The following is a 20,048-nucleotide window of genomic DNA, read 5'->3' as shown; positions in this document are numbered from 1 at the left end:
TTTAATGGTATGTTGTTTGTTTTTCAGCTGCTGTAGACTGCTCAGTACCAAAAAGCAGGTTAAACAGCATCAAACGTACGTATTTCCGAGGCATTCATCTTCTAAAAACTTTTCTGAAGGCATACTATGGTATTTTCTCTTTTTAAAATACATTGTCCTTTCATAGATGACCTTTGGGGTCCCTTCCAACTCTATGATTCTATGTTTGTCATCTCCATTAATTTCAATGGGTTTGCTCTGAGTAGGACTAACATTGAAAATATCCCATCAATCCTTTCAGGTTGCTACCTAATTTGGCTTGGGGGGGGGGAATTATCCACAGATCTCAAATAAGGTCGGATTCTGAGGGTGAGCCAATCCCACTCGGATGACTTCATTGCTGTTAAAACACTCCATAATAACATAGAAGAGAGTAGGAATATTTTACTCTTTCTCTTTAATACCTGCCTGCCAGGCTGTGGTGGAAAACCTGTCATTTTTCTTCAGAGCCTTCCTGCTTTGCTTGCTTATTCATTCATTCATTCATTCATTCATTCATTCATTCATTCATTCATTGGACTTATAGCCAATATGTGACAGAAAATGTCATGTCAGGTGTTGGCTGATCTGAAATTACCATTTTTAGACCAGCTGTCTGCCTGTCCCGCATTTCCTGTGCGAACACAATAAAGGAATATACTTTTACAGTTGAAGCATATGCAACTTTTGCAGTAATGATTTGAAAAATTATGAGCTTGCCGGGCACCAAACTGTATCACTCAAAGGTGGGGGGAGGGGAACCCATCTGCTTGTCAAATTAAAAAATATATCCCTCCTGTAATTCCACTGTATCTGCTCTCAAGCTACAGACTCATTATTTTTCTAGCTATTTCTGTGCATTCATTAGGTGATGTATGCATGCATCGTTTTGCAGTGCTACGTGACAGTTGGAGCCATTTTCTTATCCATGGGCAGAACATAGAATTTACTAAGCCAAACCATTGGTCTATCCAGTTCAGTACTGGTTACAGGGACTGGCAGCAGCTCCACAGCAATGTCCTGGCTGTACCTGAAGATGCCAGGGATTGAACCAGCCACCTTCTGCATACGAGGCTGGTGCTCTCTGACTGTTGGCCAGTGTCATAATTTGCTGGTTTCCTGAAAAGAAAACAGTATATCTTTGGAACATACGTTTGGTTCTGCTTGAAAATTGCGTATCAAAATTGTACCTGGAATTTTTAAATAGCAGCACTGAGTGCTTTGCTTTAATACTTTAAATAAACCCCACCTGTGAAATCAATAATACCTTTCCTTCTTTATACTCCCATCTTACATCTTTTGGGGTAGGAAAGCTTTCAACAGGAAAGCTTCCTGCACAAAGGAATTTGTAGCATTGCACAACTGTTCATTGTTAGAAGGTCTGCCTTAGAGAACGTGTGGTGGTTTATGCTCATTGTCTTTAAAAGGGGGTTAGGTAAATTCATGATGGAAAAGGCTATCAGCATCTGTTAGTCATGTGGTTATCTGTAACCGTGAGGATCAGAGGTTGGTAGCATGCCTCTGAATGCTGGTTGCTGGGGACATGAGTGGGAGTGGACAGTTGTGGGCTTCCTTGCATCATCTGGTTGGCCACTGTGTAAGCAAAAGGTAGGCCTTTGGTTTGATCCAGTAAGGCTTTTCTGCTGTTCTAATGGGTTTGAAGAAATTGGCTTGGTTTTGTTTGTATTTGATAAGCGTTATGTTGTAAGAAAATGCCAAGCTGACATAAATAAATTTTATCCACTGGCTCCAAAGTTTCACCTCTTACTTTCCTCTTTGATCATTTATGGATGAAAACTTTTAAAATGTTCCTTTCTAACCAAGCCTTTGGTTGATTTGATTGACAGCCCTTTTAAAATGTGGCGGGGGGGTGTTTGGAGGAGAGGGTTATTGGGTTGTTGTTTTTATTTTGATTATATCTTTTGTGGTTTTATATTTTGAATTTGTCCTGTGAACTGCCCTGAGATCTCCAAGTATAGGGTGGTATATAAATTCTAATAACAACACAACAACAATAACAACTACTACTACTACTGCACATGTGCAATCCAAAGCACACTTGAATTACTGTACATTCATTTTAAATATAAAACATATTGACCCAAACCCAGGGGAAACTTGCAATGTTTCAATTTACATAGAGATCACTATGACAAACTTGTTGTAACTCATTTGAATCCTACTAAGTTCAATGGAACATTCAGGTTACTAACTTTCTTTGGATTTGAGCCAAAGTTTTAGCTATAACAAATTGATGTGTGGATTTATGCAGTCACTCACTGCGTTTTCTTCCATATGCAGTCATATAAAAGATAGTGTGTCTGATTGTATGAGCAGCCAGAAGAAATGAAGCCAGAAGGGTTCCTATCATTTTAATTAACAGATATCTATTGTGTCATCCATAAAGATGATTCACAGATCACTTCACAGAAGTATGGCCTCATTGACTTTGTATACTTTGTGCCACACTGAATTACTCACTCCCGCAGAATGTTTCAGATCCTGTGTTTATTTTAAAGGAATGTCTACTTATTTTTCGGGGGACGCAGGTGGCGCTGTGGGTTAAACCACAGAGCCTAGGACTTACCAATCAGAAGGTTGGCAGTTTGAATCCCCGCAACTGGGTGAGCTCCCGTTGCTCGGTCCCTGCTCCTGCCAACCTAGCAGTTTGAAAGCACGTCAAAGTGCAAGTAGATAAATAGGTACCGCTCCGGCGGGAAGGTAAACGGCATTTCCGTGCGCTGCTCTGGTTCGCCAGAAGCGGCTTAGTCATTCCGGCCACATGACCTGGAAGCTGTATGCCGGCTCCCTCAGCCAATAAAGCAAGATGAGAGCCGCAACCCCAGAGTCGGTCACGACTGGACCTAATGGTCAGGAGTCCCTTTACCTTTACCTTACTCATTTTTCAGAAACCACAAGTTGTCCACCTAGTTGCCCTTTATCTGAAAGCTGAAATAACTGTTAACAATTTAGAGAAAAAAGGAAGTCCAAGCTTCTTGGATTACATTTGACTCAAATTGATTATGAGAGTGAAATATAACTTTAGCTGCCAACCTGTGTGTTTAATATGTTCTTAATGAAGCCCCACTGATACTTATTCATTTGGTTTGATTCCTTGCCCAGCCTATGGCATTAGCTGCCAGTTTGGGTTACAACAACATGAATAATCCAATTTAAAAGCAAACAAAACCACCAACCGAAAACTGTCATACATTAATTAATAATTTCCAGGTAGGCTGTATTGTTAAAAGTTTAGCTGTCAAAAGGCCAGAGGGGCGTCTTCAGCATATATATGACACATACGTGACATTGCCAAGTAAATATTATTTGTCTCATTTCTGTTAACCACAACAAAATAATAGTTCATCTTAGTACTGTCGAAGTACAAATGAAATTCCAATTGACTTTAAGGAAGCAACTGTTTTATTTGTTTATTTGTATTTGATTATTCCAGTTCTGGGGAACCTTTCACCCTCCAGATGTTGCTGGCCTTCAACTCCCATCAATTTCAGCAATCATGGCTAGGGATGAGGAGAAATGCAGTTGTTACACATAACTATTTGTGTGGTAGTAGACCCAGATGGGTGATGATAACACTTATGTGATACATAATTAAACTGAGCAGCATACATTTCTGGACTATATCTCAAAACTTTCAACTTCCTCAATCTATCATAACACATAATATCTCAGTAATTTAATTACTAAAAGGAGCCTTAATATGAATCCCTCTGTTTTTAACTCTGATTCATTTTTCCTTACCTTAAGTTTCAGACCAGCAGCGAAGAGAGAAACTCAAGAAAGAAGTCGAAAAATGTGAAAAGGAGATGATTTCGTCTAAAAATGGGTCCCGATCTAGTTCCAGGGAGAGTAGAAGACCACTGTCAGCCACCTATAGAAAAGTAGGTATAATGATTTTTATTTTTTAATTAGCCTTTGATTCCACTCCTGTCAGAGAAGAATTCATTCTAATTGCTTTCATTGTCGTGTTGAATAATAGCACATCAAATTACTAGTTCTCGTAAACTTTTGGTTTCATAGCTACACTTGTTGACTAGCACTGGGTAGAATTATGCTAGCCAGGAGAGGAATCTTTTTGTAAGACAAACACTTGGAAGAATAATGTTGTTTTCATAGCAATGAGAGCAGGAGAAACAATTGACGGGATTCATTTTCGGTTTAAAATATGCACCAGGGTGTATTTTGCATCCAGCTGCTGCATAATGCTGGCCATTAGCTGGTTGGTTCTTGCATGACTATTTGGTATCTGACAATGTGAGTGATGACATTATTAGGTTTCTGGAAAATAATTGTGCTTTGGAATATTGTTGGTGCTGGAGATGCAATATGCACAGTAGTTACTTCTGTTTTCTGTTTTGAAGAAGAAGAGAGGAATGTCAGATAAAATATGTGAGCTTTCATCTTTTAGTCACTGTTATTTTCTCGCATCAAGGATGTTGTTATGTCTTTCTTAGCCCATGGATGAAGATACTTCTATAACCTTGAGATGCTCTGCAGCACTTGCTAGCAAACTACTGCTTTGACCGTGTTTATGTGGGGTTTGCAATAATGCAGGTGTCTTACAAGACATATGTGAGACTTTAAAAATAAGTGCTCTTTCTACCAGTGAGATAGGAAGAAGTAGAATATGACATTTTAAATGCATTTATTTAGAATACTTCAGTCTCATTTTATAGCCCCGAGAAGCTCCCGAAATAGCTTGTGAACAATGCTCAAAATAAAATTGCAATCAAGTCCACTACAGGAACTGAAATTGCATGGTGTCCGTATAGAACTAGGTTTATCCAGGCAATGTTTCCTGCCCTCATTCTTTGTTCTTCTCTGCTTTCATGCAAGGCAGAAGCTCTCCCACCAAAATCCCTCTGGGGTAAGGAGTGGGGCTGAGCAGCTTGGAGTCAGCCATAAATCAGACAGGTCTACCTTTGCTTGCACACACATTGCTTTTAGGCAAGTACGCATTGTGTGGGTTACTGGGCTGCCTCTGAACACCACTGAAAATGGCATTCCTGCATATTCAACACTCCTCATCGTTTCCCTTTAACATGCAGAATAACAGGCCTCATTCCGTGACATCAACATGCTGTGCGTTTCTTCTCCTTCCTCATGTGGAAGAGCTTTGTGATGGTGCACTTGGGGCCCTCATGTACTCCAAACATGCAGGAAGAGGAGGAGTGTTCTCGGCGGGCACAATCTCACTTCTTCCTTAACACATGACCACCCCTAGTGCCATTTCATTGTGATACAGTGGTAACTGACCCAGGACCTTGCGTTGATGAAACCGTGTGGGTCAATATTCATCAACACTGATAACAACTGATAAAGCCTTAAACGGCTCAGGACTGCAATACCTCTCAAGGATTGCCTCTTTCCATATGAACCTACGTGGACCCTGAGATCATCTTCTGAGGCCCTTCTTCATGTGCTGTCTCCTCAAGAGGTCCAGAGGGTGCCTTTAGGCGCCAGGCAAAAACGTTCCTTTTTAACCAGGCCTTTGCCTGACCTGATCTACATCCTATACCATTTTTAAAATGTGTTTTTTGGGTGGGGGGGGCATTGGGTTGTTGTTTTAATTTTTATTATATATTTTGTGGTTTTATATCTTGATTTTAGTCTGCGAACCGCCCTGAGACCCCCATGTATAGGGGGGTATATAAATTCAATAAATAATAATAAAATAATAATAATAAACAACCTCTGTTGCCAAATGCAGCATATGTGCAACTGGAAAAGCAGGGTTGGTGGCACCTTCCACCCTGTACAGGGGCGCCGACTTATAAAAAATATTGGGGGGGCCCAAGACCTCCAAACCGCTGCTGCTGGGGGAACGAAAGGGGCGAGCCCCGGGCTGCCCCGACCTTAAGTGAACCTGTGAGGGCCTGCCCTTTGCGGCAGCCAATTGGCTGCCGCCGTGGGCGGTGAATATTAATGAGCTAGGGGGAATCCCCGCTTCTCGCGGGGCTGACGCCAGCCCCGCGAGATTGTTGATGGGTCGAGAGCCCGCAACCCCACCCCCTCTCTAGATCGGGAGTGGCTTTGTTTTAACTCATTACTGAATGTATTTTAAAAGGTAACTATCGTCAAACAAGGAAAATAAAAAATACCAACATAATTTTGTGATTTTACAAAGCATAATATAACTAATAATGTTCTTAAATTATTGGGGGGGCAGAGCCCCCCAAATGAATTTTTGAGGGGGCTCGGGCCCCCTCAGGCCCCATGGAGTCGGCGCCTATGACCCTGTAGCACCTTTGGCTGCCTTAGATGCAGCTGTTTCATTCATTCATTCATTTATGTACTGCTTAGATGCTAAAATGGCTTATTCTGTGCCACTGCAATACCATCTGTCTAAAAAGCGTAAGCCTAGAACCTACTCATTTTCATGCCGTGTAGTTAGTGTTTTGGAAGAGGGAGTTGGGTTGAGAAATGAGATCCTCCACTTGTACCACAGGTGCTAAGGGGTGGGTTGGGGGCCCAAGTTGTGGGTCTGTTGCGATGAGCCCCAGATCTGGGCAGACTGCAAAGCACAGTGCTGGTGAGATCCCAGCCCTTCGCCATCTTAATGCCTAGAGTCATCTAGGCATATAAATTGGCAATATTTTTGTAATAGGTCTACAAGCCGATGGATCCCCTGTTCATCTGTTTTACTTCTGCGTAGACATGGTTAGGATCAAGCTGCAAATCTAAGATTTCTGTAGAAGCAAAAGTGTAGGGAGTGGTTTATGCAATTCTTACTTATAGCAGGCACCCAGTGTGTGGCTAGCAGAGCAACCTGTCTCAGTGTTACATCCCAGCAACAAGCAGGGTGTGTGGAGATTCTGCTCACCTGTTTTATCTTTAAATTCCATCAATTTAACTGGGATCTGCTTCGATTTCTGTAAGAGATTACATATTAGATGACATTCATCTTCTAAATCAGGCTGTTCATAATTTCTCAGCTATTGGGGGTCAGGAAAGTAAATTATAATGAATCTTAATATTCAGACAACAGAATGAAAAGTCATTAAATAATTACACTATATGAATTTGTACTGTCTAAGCACTTGGTGGTATTATGAGCAGTCAGTGATGGATGAATAGAAATTTCTGAGGTTTTACTCCATCTAAGTATAATAAATATACTTTCCTGGATAACCAACAAAATCAATGTCCAAACAAATTAGCCCGTCTTAGCATTGATTATCCACCTGACTTTCTGTTCTATTCTGCTTTTTTTTAAGTGGTATTCATTTGCATTCTCTTCTCATTAATAGTGATGAGCGCTGGCATCTAATCTTCCATGCATCAACGAATTTGCATTTATTAGCTTCAGCATTAGTATTTAGTGTTGCAGTTGCATCTACCTGCTGCAGACATAAGGCTACATGTGATCCCAATTTTTCCATTCAGAATCCCTGCACTCAGAGAGATCACCAGCTACTTTTTGCAATAGTTGCCCATGTGAAAGAATAAATGAAGCATCTTATAAACTGGATAGGCACATTGCTTGATTGTTATTTAAGATATCCTAATATGAGATAGTAGAATTTTCTGGCCTGTATGAAAAATTGTTCATGTAAACGGAAAGCCTCATCTATAACTAGTATTGTTGTCCAATAAAATTGAATAAACAAACCTTAGAGCTTGAAAAGCCCCTGGGAATGCTGGATCTATGCCAGATTTGGGATTTAAAATACATCTGCTCTGTTCTGATGTAACACTAAACTATGGATCACAGGGATGGGGAACCTGTGATCCTCCAGGGGTTTTTGGACTACATTTCCCATCAGCCTTGACATTGGTTGACATTTCCCATCAGCCTTGAAGTTGGTTTTTCTGCTAACCAAAGTTAAGATTAACCACAGTTTCTGTGGGTTAAGGCAGCATGGCAAACTATGGTTTGGAATACAGAAGTGAAAACTTCCAATTTTCCTTGTGTCCAAGGAGAAGGGAACACAGAAGCTTGGGGTCTCCTGCAGTGCATTCTCAGAACGTTGCAGTACAGTGGTACCTCAGGTTAAGAACTTAATTCATTCTGGAAGTTCCTTCTTAACCTGAAACTGTTCTTAACCTGAGGTACCACTTTAGCTAATGGGCCTCCCACTGCTGCCATGCTGCTGTGCGATTTCTGTTCTCATCCTGAAGCAAAGTTATTAACCCAAGGTACTCTTTCTGGGTTAGCAGAGTCTGTAACCTGAAGTGTCTGTAACCCGAGGTACCACTGTATAGTTTAGCATTAAGTCTGATTCAGCCCAATGTTTTGAGTCAAAATACTATGTTACAAACGGGCAAGTGGTGTGTACCATACACTTTGAGCTGTCTCCAAATCAGTCTTTTTACTTCTTCCCGTGTAATGCAGAAATTCTTAAAGCAACCTACGTGCACTGAAAAAATGACAGCCGTGTCCTTGACGTGTTGCAATTCATCAGGTTGAGCAAGTGTTACAAAGTTCTCCTGTTCAATAAAACATATCCTATTTGTGCAGATCGCAGTATTTTTTAAGACTGGGTCTGGGTGGCTGGGCAGAGAGGCAAAACTAGGAAGCTTTGTGGTTTGTTTTGTGCTGTCAGGGTTATTCAATAGCGCTTCTACCACTCAATGGGATCTGTGTGAAAGATATATATGTTTTGCTGAAGGTTAGCTGTATCTTTCTTCTGGTTTCATGCTTCAGTATGGAATCGAAGCCATGGGAAGAGTCCCCTAGGAACAGGATGTGTCTGTCGCCTGTTCAGATTCATGGTTTTCTGTAAATCTTGAATGACTTTCTGCAGTTCAAAGTCAGACAAAGCCTTCAGGAGTGCTGACTCCCTAGTTTTATCTGCAACCCAACTTTTCTAATTCCTTCTCATTGTACAGGGCTCTGTTCTGCAGGTGTATTTGTGGAAATTGACCCACTGAAGGTCAGAAGGCAGCTAAGGAGCACTTCATAATTCTTTCACTTGGAAACACTTTCTTTTGTACTTGCCCCATTGTTGCGATTTTGATGTCTCATATCTTTGTTATTTGAGTGGTGACTGATCTGTTGCAGGGGTTCCCAAACTGTGGTCCATGGATCACCATTGGCCCATGGGCTTCATTCAGGTGTTCCTCAGTGGCAGGTCTATGCTGAACAATGAGAGAAGCAGCTATGAATGGTGGGCAGAGTGCATTAATTGTTCTTGTTGATTTTAAATTGTATTTTTATTCCTTCTTTTGTATTTCTACATTTGTTTTATTATTTATTATCATGTTTTATATTGCATTCTATGGAATTCAAATTGCAGTACAATAAAAAAAGCAAAAGCTAAGAAAATACAATTAGAAATTCTACAGCGTCTAGCAGAGACCCACCAAGTGTCCCTATTTTCCAGGGACAGTCCCAGATTTACAGAAGCCATCCTGGTTTCTGATTTGATCCCACAACGTCCCGCTTTTCCTTAGGACATCCCTATTTTCTTGGGATAAATCTTGGAGGTAGCACAGCACATTATATTCTGCTTTGACAGGCGGAAGATAAAACCAGTAAGTGGTTCACTTAGACCCTCAGCAATTTTCAAGTGATCCATGGGGACAACATTTTGGGAACTCCCGATCTTTTGGATTTTATCAAATTGTTGTTGTATAGTTTATTGTATTAATAATATTTAGCACATCAAAATAACATAACAAGAAGGACAAGATATCCTATGCCTCTAAAAACAATCTGTTTTTGATAGCCATACTGAACAGGCCAATCCCTACTGTGGAATGGCTCATCTTAAAGTTCTTGGTCAGAGTACACAGCCAAGAGTGTGTTAGATTTTGTTGGAGTGGGGATGATTGATCTCATTTTTGTGATGAAATCTTTCTTTTAACCTGGGACCTCAGATATAGGAAGATATAACACAGTAGCAGGATGGTTATCACTGGTGTTTGAATGTAACTAAGAGACTCTATGATAAAAAAGAGAGATTTTGCATGTTCTTTTGTAATTCAAGAAAATCTTTAATCAAAATTATTTCCAAAACCAAACAACACTCAGGAATTCCTTTGGTGTGGAGTGGCGTGGAGAGGAATATAGCTTGTTATCACATAATATCAAAACTGAGATGATAACCGCTAAGTCTCAGTTGTGTAATTTATGCTCTGTTTGTTGGCATGAGGTGACAGAAACAACAATAGAGCAATTGTTGGTCTTATCAGCTGTCCACAGCTGGCCAAAAGCTTCTCCTCTAAAAATGCACATCTATCTGTACTGAGCTTTTATTTGGCTCTGAGCATCCTCAAATGTGTGGCTCATTCTGTTTCATACTTCAAGGCAATTGTTCTTCTTTTTTGCTATCATTCACATTATTATTCCTTAGTCTGGTCCATTATCTAGAGTTTCCAGCATTACAAGACTGTCTGCATCTCTCTCCCCTCCCCAAAATAATGTCCAGGGGTAGCCAAAATGGTGCCCTCAAAATATCGTTAGACTCCAACTCCCATCAGTTCTAGCCAACATGGCCAGTTGGCAGGAATGATGGGTGTTGTATCCCAACAACATCAGCAGGGCACCATTTTGGCTACTCTTGTACTATTCTTTTTCATTCTTCTTACCAACCAGCAACTCTGTTTTAGATGTTTTGTAAGTTTGCTTCATAACATACATCACTGTTGCACTCCTAGCCTGTATCTCACTCAGCTGTTACTTGAGAGCAAGTCCCATTGAAATCAACAGGCTAGGAGTGTTATGGAGCAAACTGCCAAAACACTTTGTGCAATAGGACGTAATAGGGATTTGGAGGGATGCTTACATGGGGGAATTGGCAAGTAGGAAGGAAGTGTACACAAGCCCATGCCTGCTAATTCTCTAAAGCAAATTCCATACTTCTCCCCACCAGGGTGCTATTCCCTCTTCTGGTTTTGGAGACAGCAGTAGAGAGGAAATCCATTAAAAATGGCAGGAGGGGTCTTCAGGGGAGATTTTGTGGACAGGAAAAGGATTATAAAGCCTCTCCCAATTCTTCTTCAAAAGTTGACAAGCCATGTTTCCCTTTTGTCTAGTTCCACTGTAGGTATAGATTTCTATTAAAGGGACACAGGTGGCTCTGTGGTCTAAACCACTGAGCCTCTTGGGCTTGCCGATCAGAAGGTTGGCGGTTCGAATTCCCACAATGGGGTGAGCTTCTGTTGCTCTGTCCCAGCTCCTGCCAACCTAGCAGTTCAAAAGCACACTATTCCAAGTAGATAAATAGGTACCGCTGGGGTGGGAAGGTAAACAGCGTTTCTGTGTGCTCTGGTTTTCGTCATGGTGTACTGTTGCGCCAAAAGCGGTTTAGTCATGCTGGCCACATGACCCGGAAAGCTGTCTGTGGACAAACGCCGGCTCCCTCGGCCAGTAAAGCAAGATGAGCGCCTTTGACGGGATTTAACCATCCGGGGTCCTTTACCTTAGACTTGTATTGCTATCTTTTAATGGATTATTTCCACATTCTACTTGTTTTCTACTTTTATGTCTTCTCTGCATTCCTCTTTTTTCAAGCCCATTAAAATAAGTGTCATATCAGAGGGAAATGTGATCATATTCAGACCAAGCAGGCTACCCTTAAGAGACAGTGAAAAATAAATCACAGCTTTCAAAGGCACTGCAAAGTAGCTTTCTCAGATGAAGCTAGCTAGAAGTTCCAGTACACTAGAAAACTGCAGCATCTGCATTTTGATGATGTGTCTTTCAGGCTATCTTTGTATCTCACTAAATAAAAAACACCTGAAGACCAGAAGCAGGAATAAATGGAGTTGAAAGAAGACACTAAAGAGGACACATAGTAATGAGGCCTGTATTCTTGGTACCCTATTATGAAGTGATAGGAAGTGGTCTGATTTGGAATCCCGTTCCAAATAACACCTTCAGCATCCGTCTGTTGTTTCTTTTAAAAAAGGGGATCAATGAGTACAATTTTGGTTTAAGACAAAGATGTGTCCTAGGTTAGCTCTCACAACTTTCCTAGATTTCCTTTAGGGCTTGGTCTCACCATGGCAAATCCCCATTGCCACCAGCATTTTATCTAGTTACTGTAAACCTACCCATGCACTGAGGTCATCAAATGAGGCACTGCTCTGGAAGCCCCGTCCTTGGGAATAAGGAACAGTGATGCCTCTGCTGTGGTACCCTAAATCTGCAGTGCCCTCCCTCCTCAGACATCATTTGCCTGTGCTTACTCTGTTATATTTTAGTCACCATGACAAACTTTGTTTTTCCAACCTTGGAGCAGTGTATAACCTCAGGTTGTTGCTGGTTGTGTTGCCGGCTTTCATTGCCATTAGATTTTTAGCTAGTTTTTATGTTAATCGTTTTTATTTCATTTGCATTCTTTTCCAGACTGTTTGTAAGCCACCTTAGAAGTTACGTGTAGAAAGGCCAAGCGAAATCCATAAACAAACAAATAATAGTTGGTTTCCCTGCCAACAAACGGCACTGATGCCAATTGTGAGTGGGTAAACATTCGGGAGATGGGAAACACATTGCAGGGATACTAATTCCTGTGGGAGGGGAAGCTGCAAGAGAAGGTTTCTTCACAGTTTTAAAAAAATTCTGAACGGGCGTCCCAGAATGTGCTGTTTTGGTTCCTTTTGCTGGCCACGAAAAGGAGGTGCCACCACAGCCCCAAAGGCTTGGCCCAAGCACAGCTCGCCTCTCCGTGGCTCTGGAGGGTGGCAGTCACGTGACCTTGGTGAGGGAGCCTGTTGTGGATGTGCTGGGTTGCACTCCCTCAGAATTTTGCACCCGGGGCCATTCCTACCCACCCACGCTACAGCACTCCACAAGACACTGGTGTGCTTTCCACCTAAGAGTCCTTAATAAGTTAAGTTAAGTTAAGGCTAAACACACCCAACTCCCTCAAACTGTTCCTCATAAGGCTTGGTTTCCAGACCCTTTATTATTTTGACTGCCCTCTGCACACATTAAAGCTGGAAAAAAAGACTGTACTTTTTAATGAAATAAAGCAGAAGGAGCCTTACTCTTTGTGTATGTATTTTTTAATCCCTGCTAGGATACCTTGGAAGCAGAAGACAATGTTGGGCTACCCTCGTGTACACCTAGTGAACAAAGGTGTGTGTTGGGCCCCCAGGCAACTCCAGAGAGGCAAAACACAGCCCTTCCGAATGCTGCAAATCCTGCCAGGAAAGATGCTCCAAAAGCCTCCAACATCTCAGACCCAGCCTCATGTGTCAGTACATCGAGTCTCCAGAGGTTGCACTCCAAAATTTCATCCAACTCTTCTTCCGACAGCATTGCAAACAAGCATCCTCACAAGGCCCCAAACCCTGAACCCAAAGTGTGCAGCGGGGATCTCCTTGACAAGCACTCTGAACGTTTCACCAATGGTCGGCAGCCATTCACTCCACGCACTTTGAAATCGGATGCTAAGTCCTTCCTTTCGCAGTACCGATATTATAAGCCAGCAAGACAGAAAATAAGCAATGTCACCAAGCAGGTGGAAGCAGAAACACAGACCGACATAAGCAGGTGAAAAAACCTTCGTAAGCAGGCTGTGCTCAGTCATGCCACAAACTTTCTTATAATGAACACTGCATCTAGCTACTGCATCTAGCTACCGGTTCGTGTCTAATCTCAGCTATGGAAAACTATTCATGTCGTGGGGCAGTGGACCTGCATGCTTCCCTGCCACCCACGACTTAATATTTGCAGCCAGTGTACCAGATGCAAACTTCCCCCTCCCTTTCCTCTGTCCACATACACCTCCATACCCTAGAGCAGCCTCTCTCAACCTGTGGATCACCAGATGTTGTTGAACTACAACTCCCATCACCCCTAGCTAGCAAGGCCAGAGCTCAGGGGTGATGGGAGTTGTAGTCCAACAACATCTGGGGACCCACAGGTTGAGAACCACTGCCCTAGAGGTTTCTCTCAACCCTCAGGAGCAGATTTGGGGAGGGTGCCAGGCATGCACAAAGACCAGAGGGGGGATTTCCATTGCACAAGTGGGAATCCTTGCACTAACAGAATGAGTGCATTGGACACTGGCCTTAATCATAACTAATTCGTCCCATTAATTTCACTAGGTCCTAAATTCAACTAACTGATTTAATGTATTTATTGAAATTTATTTTCGACCCACTTTTCATCCACTGATGCTTAGACAAAAAGCAGGCTGATGCCAGGAGAGGTCTCCTTCAGATACTCATGTTCCAACCCATTTAGGACTTCAGTGTTAAGCTATGAATTGGACTCAGAAGCAAACAGGAAGTTAGTCTGGCTCTAAGCCATGGAATTCAATATTAATGTTCCAAAGCTCTGAATACTGAAATGTATTCACATTGTGATAAATGAACTACACAAGTTTTAGAAGACATCTGAAGGCAGCCCCGTATCAGGAAGTTTTTAATGTTTGATGTTTTTTATACTTTTATGTGTGTTGGAAGCTGCTCAGAGTGGCTGTGGTTTTAATAATAATAATAATAATAATAATAATAATAATAATAATAATAGTTGCATTAGCAAATGGTGACCTCTGTTCCAGAGTTGAAATGAGAAAAGAGAGGTTGCCATATGCAATGTCTGATCATGTCTGATCATGTTGGTTAGACTAAAACTAGGATACTGTGACTTGCCCAAGATCACTTTGTGACTTAATTCTTTAAAGATTCAAGGCCAACATCCTAACTTGAGAACCACTGTGACTTACATTGGCATACAAACCTAATGTCATTGATTGAAACCACAACAATTCCCTTGGATTTACACTGATATAAGCAAGGTAAAAAAAATAGAAGTTTTGATCCTCAATCCCTTTCATAGATTTGGCATTGTGGGTACGGTAAGTGTATTGGACAATGATCAAATTATTTGGTATGCATGTGTTTTCTTCTGCGCTGAAGTGTTATATACATTCATGGAATTGTTTCAATCAATAATAAATTCACTAAGCACTGCTACTGCATATCCTCCATGTAATTTTAATTCTTTAATTTCCCCCCAAAATAATGGAAGATAAGCAGCAACAGTGTTGTAGGAAATATATCCAATTATTGAGAAATATGTGTGATACACAGTGGACACCCTTTTCGCCAAAGCACACGTTCTCCCAGTCTAATGTTGTCAAATCTTCCCATTCTGAGGGGTTGCTGAATGCTATCAGGACCATGAATATCTATTGTGTAGCTTGTTATTCATAGGACTGAGGATGTGCCCAAGCTGAGCAACCGTAGCTATTAATATCATCTGGCTTCCTCATCTATGTTGCAATTGCCTTCAATACTAAAATGCAGTGATACCTAAGCAGATGGATTTGCACTTTTCACCCATCAGTGCCTTCATCACTCAAGCAAGAGCATAAGAGATTGTCAGGTTTTTGTTTGTTTGTTGGAAGTTGGATGTTCTGACACACAGAAGAAGAAAAAAATGGTGTACTGTTTAAAGGTAACTTCAAGATCTGCCTAATATATCATATTACATTTTGCAGTTTTCAAGTGGCGTCTGAAGGGTCAGAAAAAGGTAATATGGCTGACTTTCAGAAGATGATAAAGGAGGTAATTCAAGTGATCTATTTAAACGTATTTCAGTCAACAAGCCATTTTACATCTTAACCTTCCAAGCGGTAATAACGTTGAAATGGGTCACTGTTTATTTATTTTAATTTTTTTTGTTAGAGCATTTATTAATTTTCCAATAAAAAAATCCATTTAACATATCAAATCACAATCCAATAAAAATAATAAAATAAAATAAAATAAAAACCTTTAAAGCCCTAAACGACCTCGACCCCGTATACCTGAAGGAGCTTCTCCACCTCCATCATTCAGCCTGGACACTGAGGTCCAGCTCCAAGAGCCTTCTGGTGGTTCTCTCACTGCAAGAAGTGAAGTTACAGGGAACCAGGCAGAGGGCCTTCTCGGTAGTGGCGCCTGCCCTGTTGAATGCCCTCACAGCAGATGTCAAGGAAATAAACAACTACCTGACTTTTAGAAGACATCTGAAGGCAGCCCAGTTTAAGGAAGTTTCTAATATTTGATTATGTTTTAATATTCTATTAGGAGCCACCCAGAGTGGCTGGGGAAACCTAGCCAGATGGGTGGGGTATGAATTATTATTGTTGTTGTTGTTGTTGTTGTTGTTGTTGTTAATGTAACAGACCTTGAGATGTTTGCAGATGGCCATCATATTTTGTGAGAGTAGCTTGTGGTCCTGGGGGGTTGAAGAGGAATAGGTTGCTGCACAACTGTAGGGCATAGAAACATAGAATTGTACAGTTGGAAGGGATCCCAAGAGTTATCTTAGTTGAGGAATCTCAACTAAAATATGAAATGCTGGCAGGCCTCATGTTCTCATAATAAGCCGTCTGGGCTATTTAGCTCACTATTGTGTACACTGTCTGGCAGTGGCTCTGACGAGAGTCAGAGTGGTTCCTGACGAGAGTCCTTCGCTAGCTCTTTCTGGAAATGCCAGAGATTGAATCTGGAGCTTCTGCTTGCAAATGTTCTACTGCTGAGGTATGGCCCTTTCCCATACCTGAAAAGTCCAGGCGCATTGCGTTGTTCCTGGTATGGTGGCAGAGCACATGTATGTTGAGGAGGCGACAGGTTAGGTTCCACATGTTAACAGACTACAGTTCCTTCCTCTCACTTTTCATTTCTTTTGCACCAATAACACAGATGCTTTCTCTGGGTTGTAGGTGGATGACAATGAAGATGATAAGGCTGATGAAATGAAGTCTTTCCCCCAGTTCTCCTCACCAAGGTACATGGCATTTGGGGGTGGCAATATTCATACTCAATATTCATGCCGTTCTGCTGATGCTGGGCTTATGACCATGTCTGTGAAATCCAGAAAAGGCGCCTTTTTTGAGATTAAGGCTATTATATATGCTTTCTTAGCAGACATATTTACATATTCCTTCAAACAAAATTTCAGCAGCAAAACTAGTAAGAGGGAAAGCGTCTTTGAAAGGAGGGGGCAATTTTGTTAACAGCAAGACCATCTCTCTCTCTCTACCAATAAATGGAGAGAATGCGATAAAACAAAATGGTTATTGGAAGTAACTTTGGGCCCAGGGTGGTACACCAGGAAATATTTTGGGCAAGTTGTTGGTAACAAAAGATGGAAAGGAGGTTCAAGTTCATTTGGGTGTGGCCCAAATACTTGATGCCTTCATGTTTAATAAAAAGTATAATAACAAACAAGACCAGGCTAAGGGGTGGGAGTGGAAGGGCTATGAATATTAATACATATGAAGAAATTTAAATGGGGCTTGTGTGTCAAATAATCTTCATTTAGTCATATTAAAAAGTGAGCATGTGAAGTAGCTGTCTCATGTGGCTGTTAGACTAACATCCCCTCTCAGGATCTGATCCTCATATCACCAGGCAGAGTCAGGATTAAGGGCCTAGTGAGGAAACACCTGACCTGTACAGCTCTGCCTCTTGAGGGCTTTGAGTCAATTTTTGCCCTGTTCTTATGCTCCAGCACCAATATGGCTGTGACATCAGATATACCATTTAAAAACTCCAAATTCCTTCTTCAAAGAAAGTCGCAGTTCTTTTCACTGGCTTTTGCCATAGATGAAATACCTTTTTGTCCTGCCCCTCCCCGACACACAAACATAAACCCCACAAAACTGAGCTGCACAAGGATTCACACTTGTGCAATGCAGCTTCCCCCCCCCCAATCTGTTATAGGGGTTCCCCCAACTCTCCAAAGCAGATGTGTCGAGGGTGCAGGACACACGTGGAAGGGGAGAAGAGAAAGACAAATTTGTGCACTGATGTGACAGTTTAGTTGGATACCACGCATTGGGCTGTACCCAGCTAAGTTCTACTCAAGTGTAGACCCTTTGGAATTGATGGACATAAGTTAGTTGTGTCCATTCATTTTAATGGATCTGCTTCTGTATGAGTAACATTGAATACAACCCAGTCAACAAAGCTGCCCTGCTAATGCAAGCATAATTCCCGCCCCCCCCACATTCCCCCAAACCTACTCCGGAAGGTTGGAGGAGCCTCCATGACTGATTTTGGGGAGAAGGGAAGTTCTTTTCCACAGATGGAAGACGGCTTCATTAGATAAAGCGCAATTTTGTTTTGTTTTGATTTTCCTGATAAACCTCTTGGGTTTACAGCCAAACTCAAGCCTACTCATATTCTTGATGACTCACCTGTGCTGAGGCACAGAGGCCCCCCAAATAAAAAGGTGCAATAGGTATTTGTGCATTCTGTGCACTCTCCGTCTGCATCGAGGACAAAAGCACTGAAATAAAATAGATTTAGTGGGTGGCATATTCGGCAACATGAGAGCTCTATGATAGGCATGCTGTAAAATCACTGAATCAAAGACCTACTTAAGGAGCATTTCCCTTTAGGAAACGAGATATTGTAAATTCAGAAGCTTATAAAAGTCAATGTACTTTTCTTGAGCTGAAAAGCAGCATTGTCAGAAGTGATTTTTCAAACTACCTTTTGTTGTGATCACGAAGGCATTAGTATGTAGAACACACCAACAGGGCCATTCATTGGATAAATTCCTCATGCTAAAAAAAATTCAGTCTAAATAGTATGCAGGTCATGTACTTGAGGCCCATCAGAAGTGGCATTCCTTGGCTTGTAAGAGATCCCTGGGCATCTTCCTTAAAAGATGGTTTTATGTGAAGGTCATTTCAGAAAGAGTTGCCAGAATTTGATGAATGCAAGAGAATGAAGCCAGTCTCTAGAATATTGCTTAGCCTTATTTTCACCACGTGTGTGTTACATTTTGAAACCAGGTTAATGGTGATACCCCTCTTCACAAGGAATCCTGGGAAATGTAGTTACGTTAGGAGGGCTAGGAATCACTAACAAAATTCTCTGCATTCTTCCCAAGCCATAAATACCCAGGATTATTTAGTGAAGCAATAACAGCTAGACAAAAACCCTTTACACGTGTTCCTCTCCACATGTAGACTAAACACATGGTATTCAGCCCACCCTCTGACAATAGGAGCCTCCCCTTCCACATTTAGTCTATTCATTGAGGTATATATGAGGATAAATGCATGACGGCTTTGTGGTAGTGTGTTGCCTTCAGTGTCTGACTTCTGCTGCCCTCTCTCCCAACCGTTTGTGGCTCAGGGTGACGTCACCATCTTCTGCGCAGTCCCCAACGATGAAAAGAATCCAAGCTGAGTAAGTGCCGTTTTCATTTCAGCATTGCGAAAATTCTGAACGTTCAGAATTGTTAATAATAAAGCTGAACCAATAATGAGGGAGCACCTTCTGAGCTGGTCCCTTTATGCCAGGGAAGAGGAGTCTGTGGCCTGCCAGCTGCAGTAGGACTCCAGATCCCATCAGCCCAAGGGCAGCAAAAGCCTCTCGTTGGCAAATCATTCCTTTGTTCCAGGCGCTCTTTCTTTCCTTTTTCTCTTCTTCTGCCCTCCACCTTTGATACCTGAAGGAGGCACATAGTGACAGGAGAGAACCAATTGTAACCAGATCAGCACATGATGCTTCCTTATCTGGTTGATTGGTTTAAACAGTGTCTACCACTGCTATGGGACGCGGGTGGCGCTGTGGGTTAAACCACAGTGCCTAGGACTTGGTGATCAGAAGGTCGGTGGTTTGAATCCCTGCGACGGGGTAAGCCCCCGTTGCTCGGTCCCTGCTCCTGCCCACCTAGCAGTTTGAAAGCATGTCAAAGTACAAGTAGATAAATAGGTACCACTCTAGCAGGAAGGTAAACGGCGTTTCCGTGCGCTGCTCTGGTTCGCCAGAAGCGGCTTAGTCATGCTGGCCACATGACCCGGAAGCTGTACACCGGCTCCCTCAGCCAGTAAAGCGAGATGAGCGCTGCAACCCCAGAGTTGGCCACGACTGGACATAATGGTCAGTGGTCCCTTTACCATTACCCTTAACCACTGCTATGAATAAAAATTAAAAGAAACCCTGTCCTCCTTATTCCCTCCCGTGCTTTTTAGAAGCAAAGATGCATCACACACAGTGAGAAAAACACACGTAAGTGTGGAAAACGCTCCTGGGGGGACGGCAGACCCTCAGTACCTCCTAGCATCTCCCGGTAGGCACATCTCTGGAATGGCATGTCCACA

The 20,048-nt window shown here is 42.0% G+C and overlaps 1 protein-coding gene across 9 annotated transcripts in view; it reads left to right on the top strand.

Annotated features, from left to right (window-relative positions):
• The window catches only part of SPATA7 (spermatogenesis associated 7), a 62,672-nt gene that overhangs the window by 33,179 nt on the left and 9,445 nt on the right, over window positions 1-20,048 (top strand). For 5 of the 9 annotated variants that reach the window (XM_081861953.1, XM_081861956.1, XM_081861959.1 and 2 more), the window contains 6 exons: window positions 28-75; window positions 3,787-3,920; window positions 13,008-13,483; window positions 15,441-15,507; window positions 16,650-16,714; window positions 19,078-19,131. In XM_081861953.1, the coding sequence (XP_081718079.1) occupies window positions 28-75; window positions 3,787-3,920; window positions 13,008-13,483; window positions 15,441-15,507; window positions 16,650-16,714; window positions 19,078-19,131 (844 nt within the window). The remainder of the gene's footprint in view (window positions 1-27; window positions 76-3,786; window positions 3,921-13,007; window positions 13,484-15,440; window positions 15,508-16,649; window positions 16,715-19,077; window positions 19,132-20,048) is intronic. The other 4 variants (XM_081861954.1, XM_081861957.1, XM_081861961.1 and 1 more) reach the window with 2 other exon arrangements.

Source organism: Podarcis erhardii (assembly GCF_964252035.2).
Source record: "Podarcis erhardii genome assembly, chromosome: 1".
In the NCBI taxonomy this organism is placed as follows: Eukaryota; Metazoa; Chordata; class Lepidosauria; order Squamata; family Lacertidae; genus Podarcis; species Podarcis erhardii.
The sequence above is the reverse complement of the archived record's forward strand: the minus strand, read 5'-3'. Positions and strand labels throughout refer to the sequence as shown.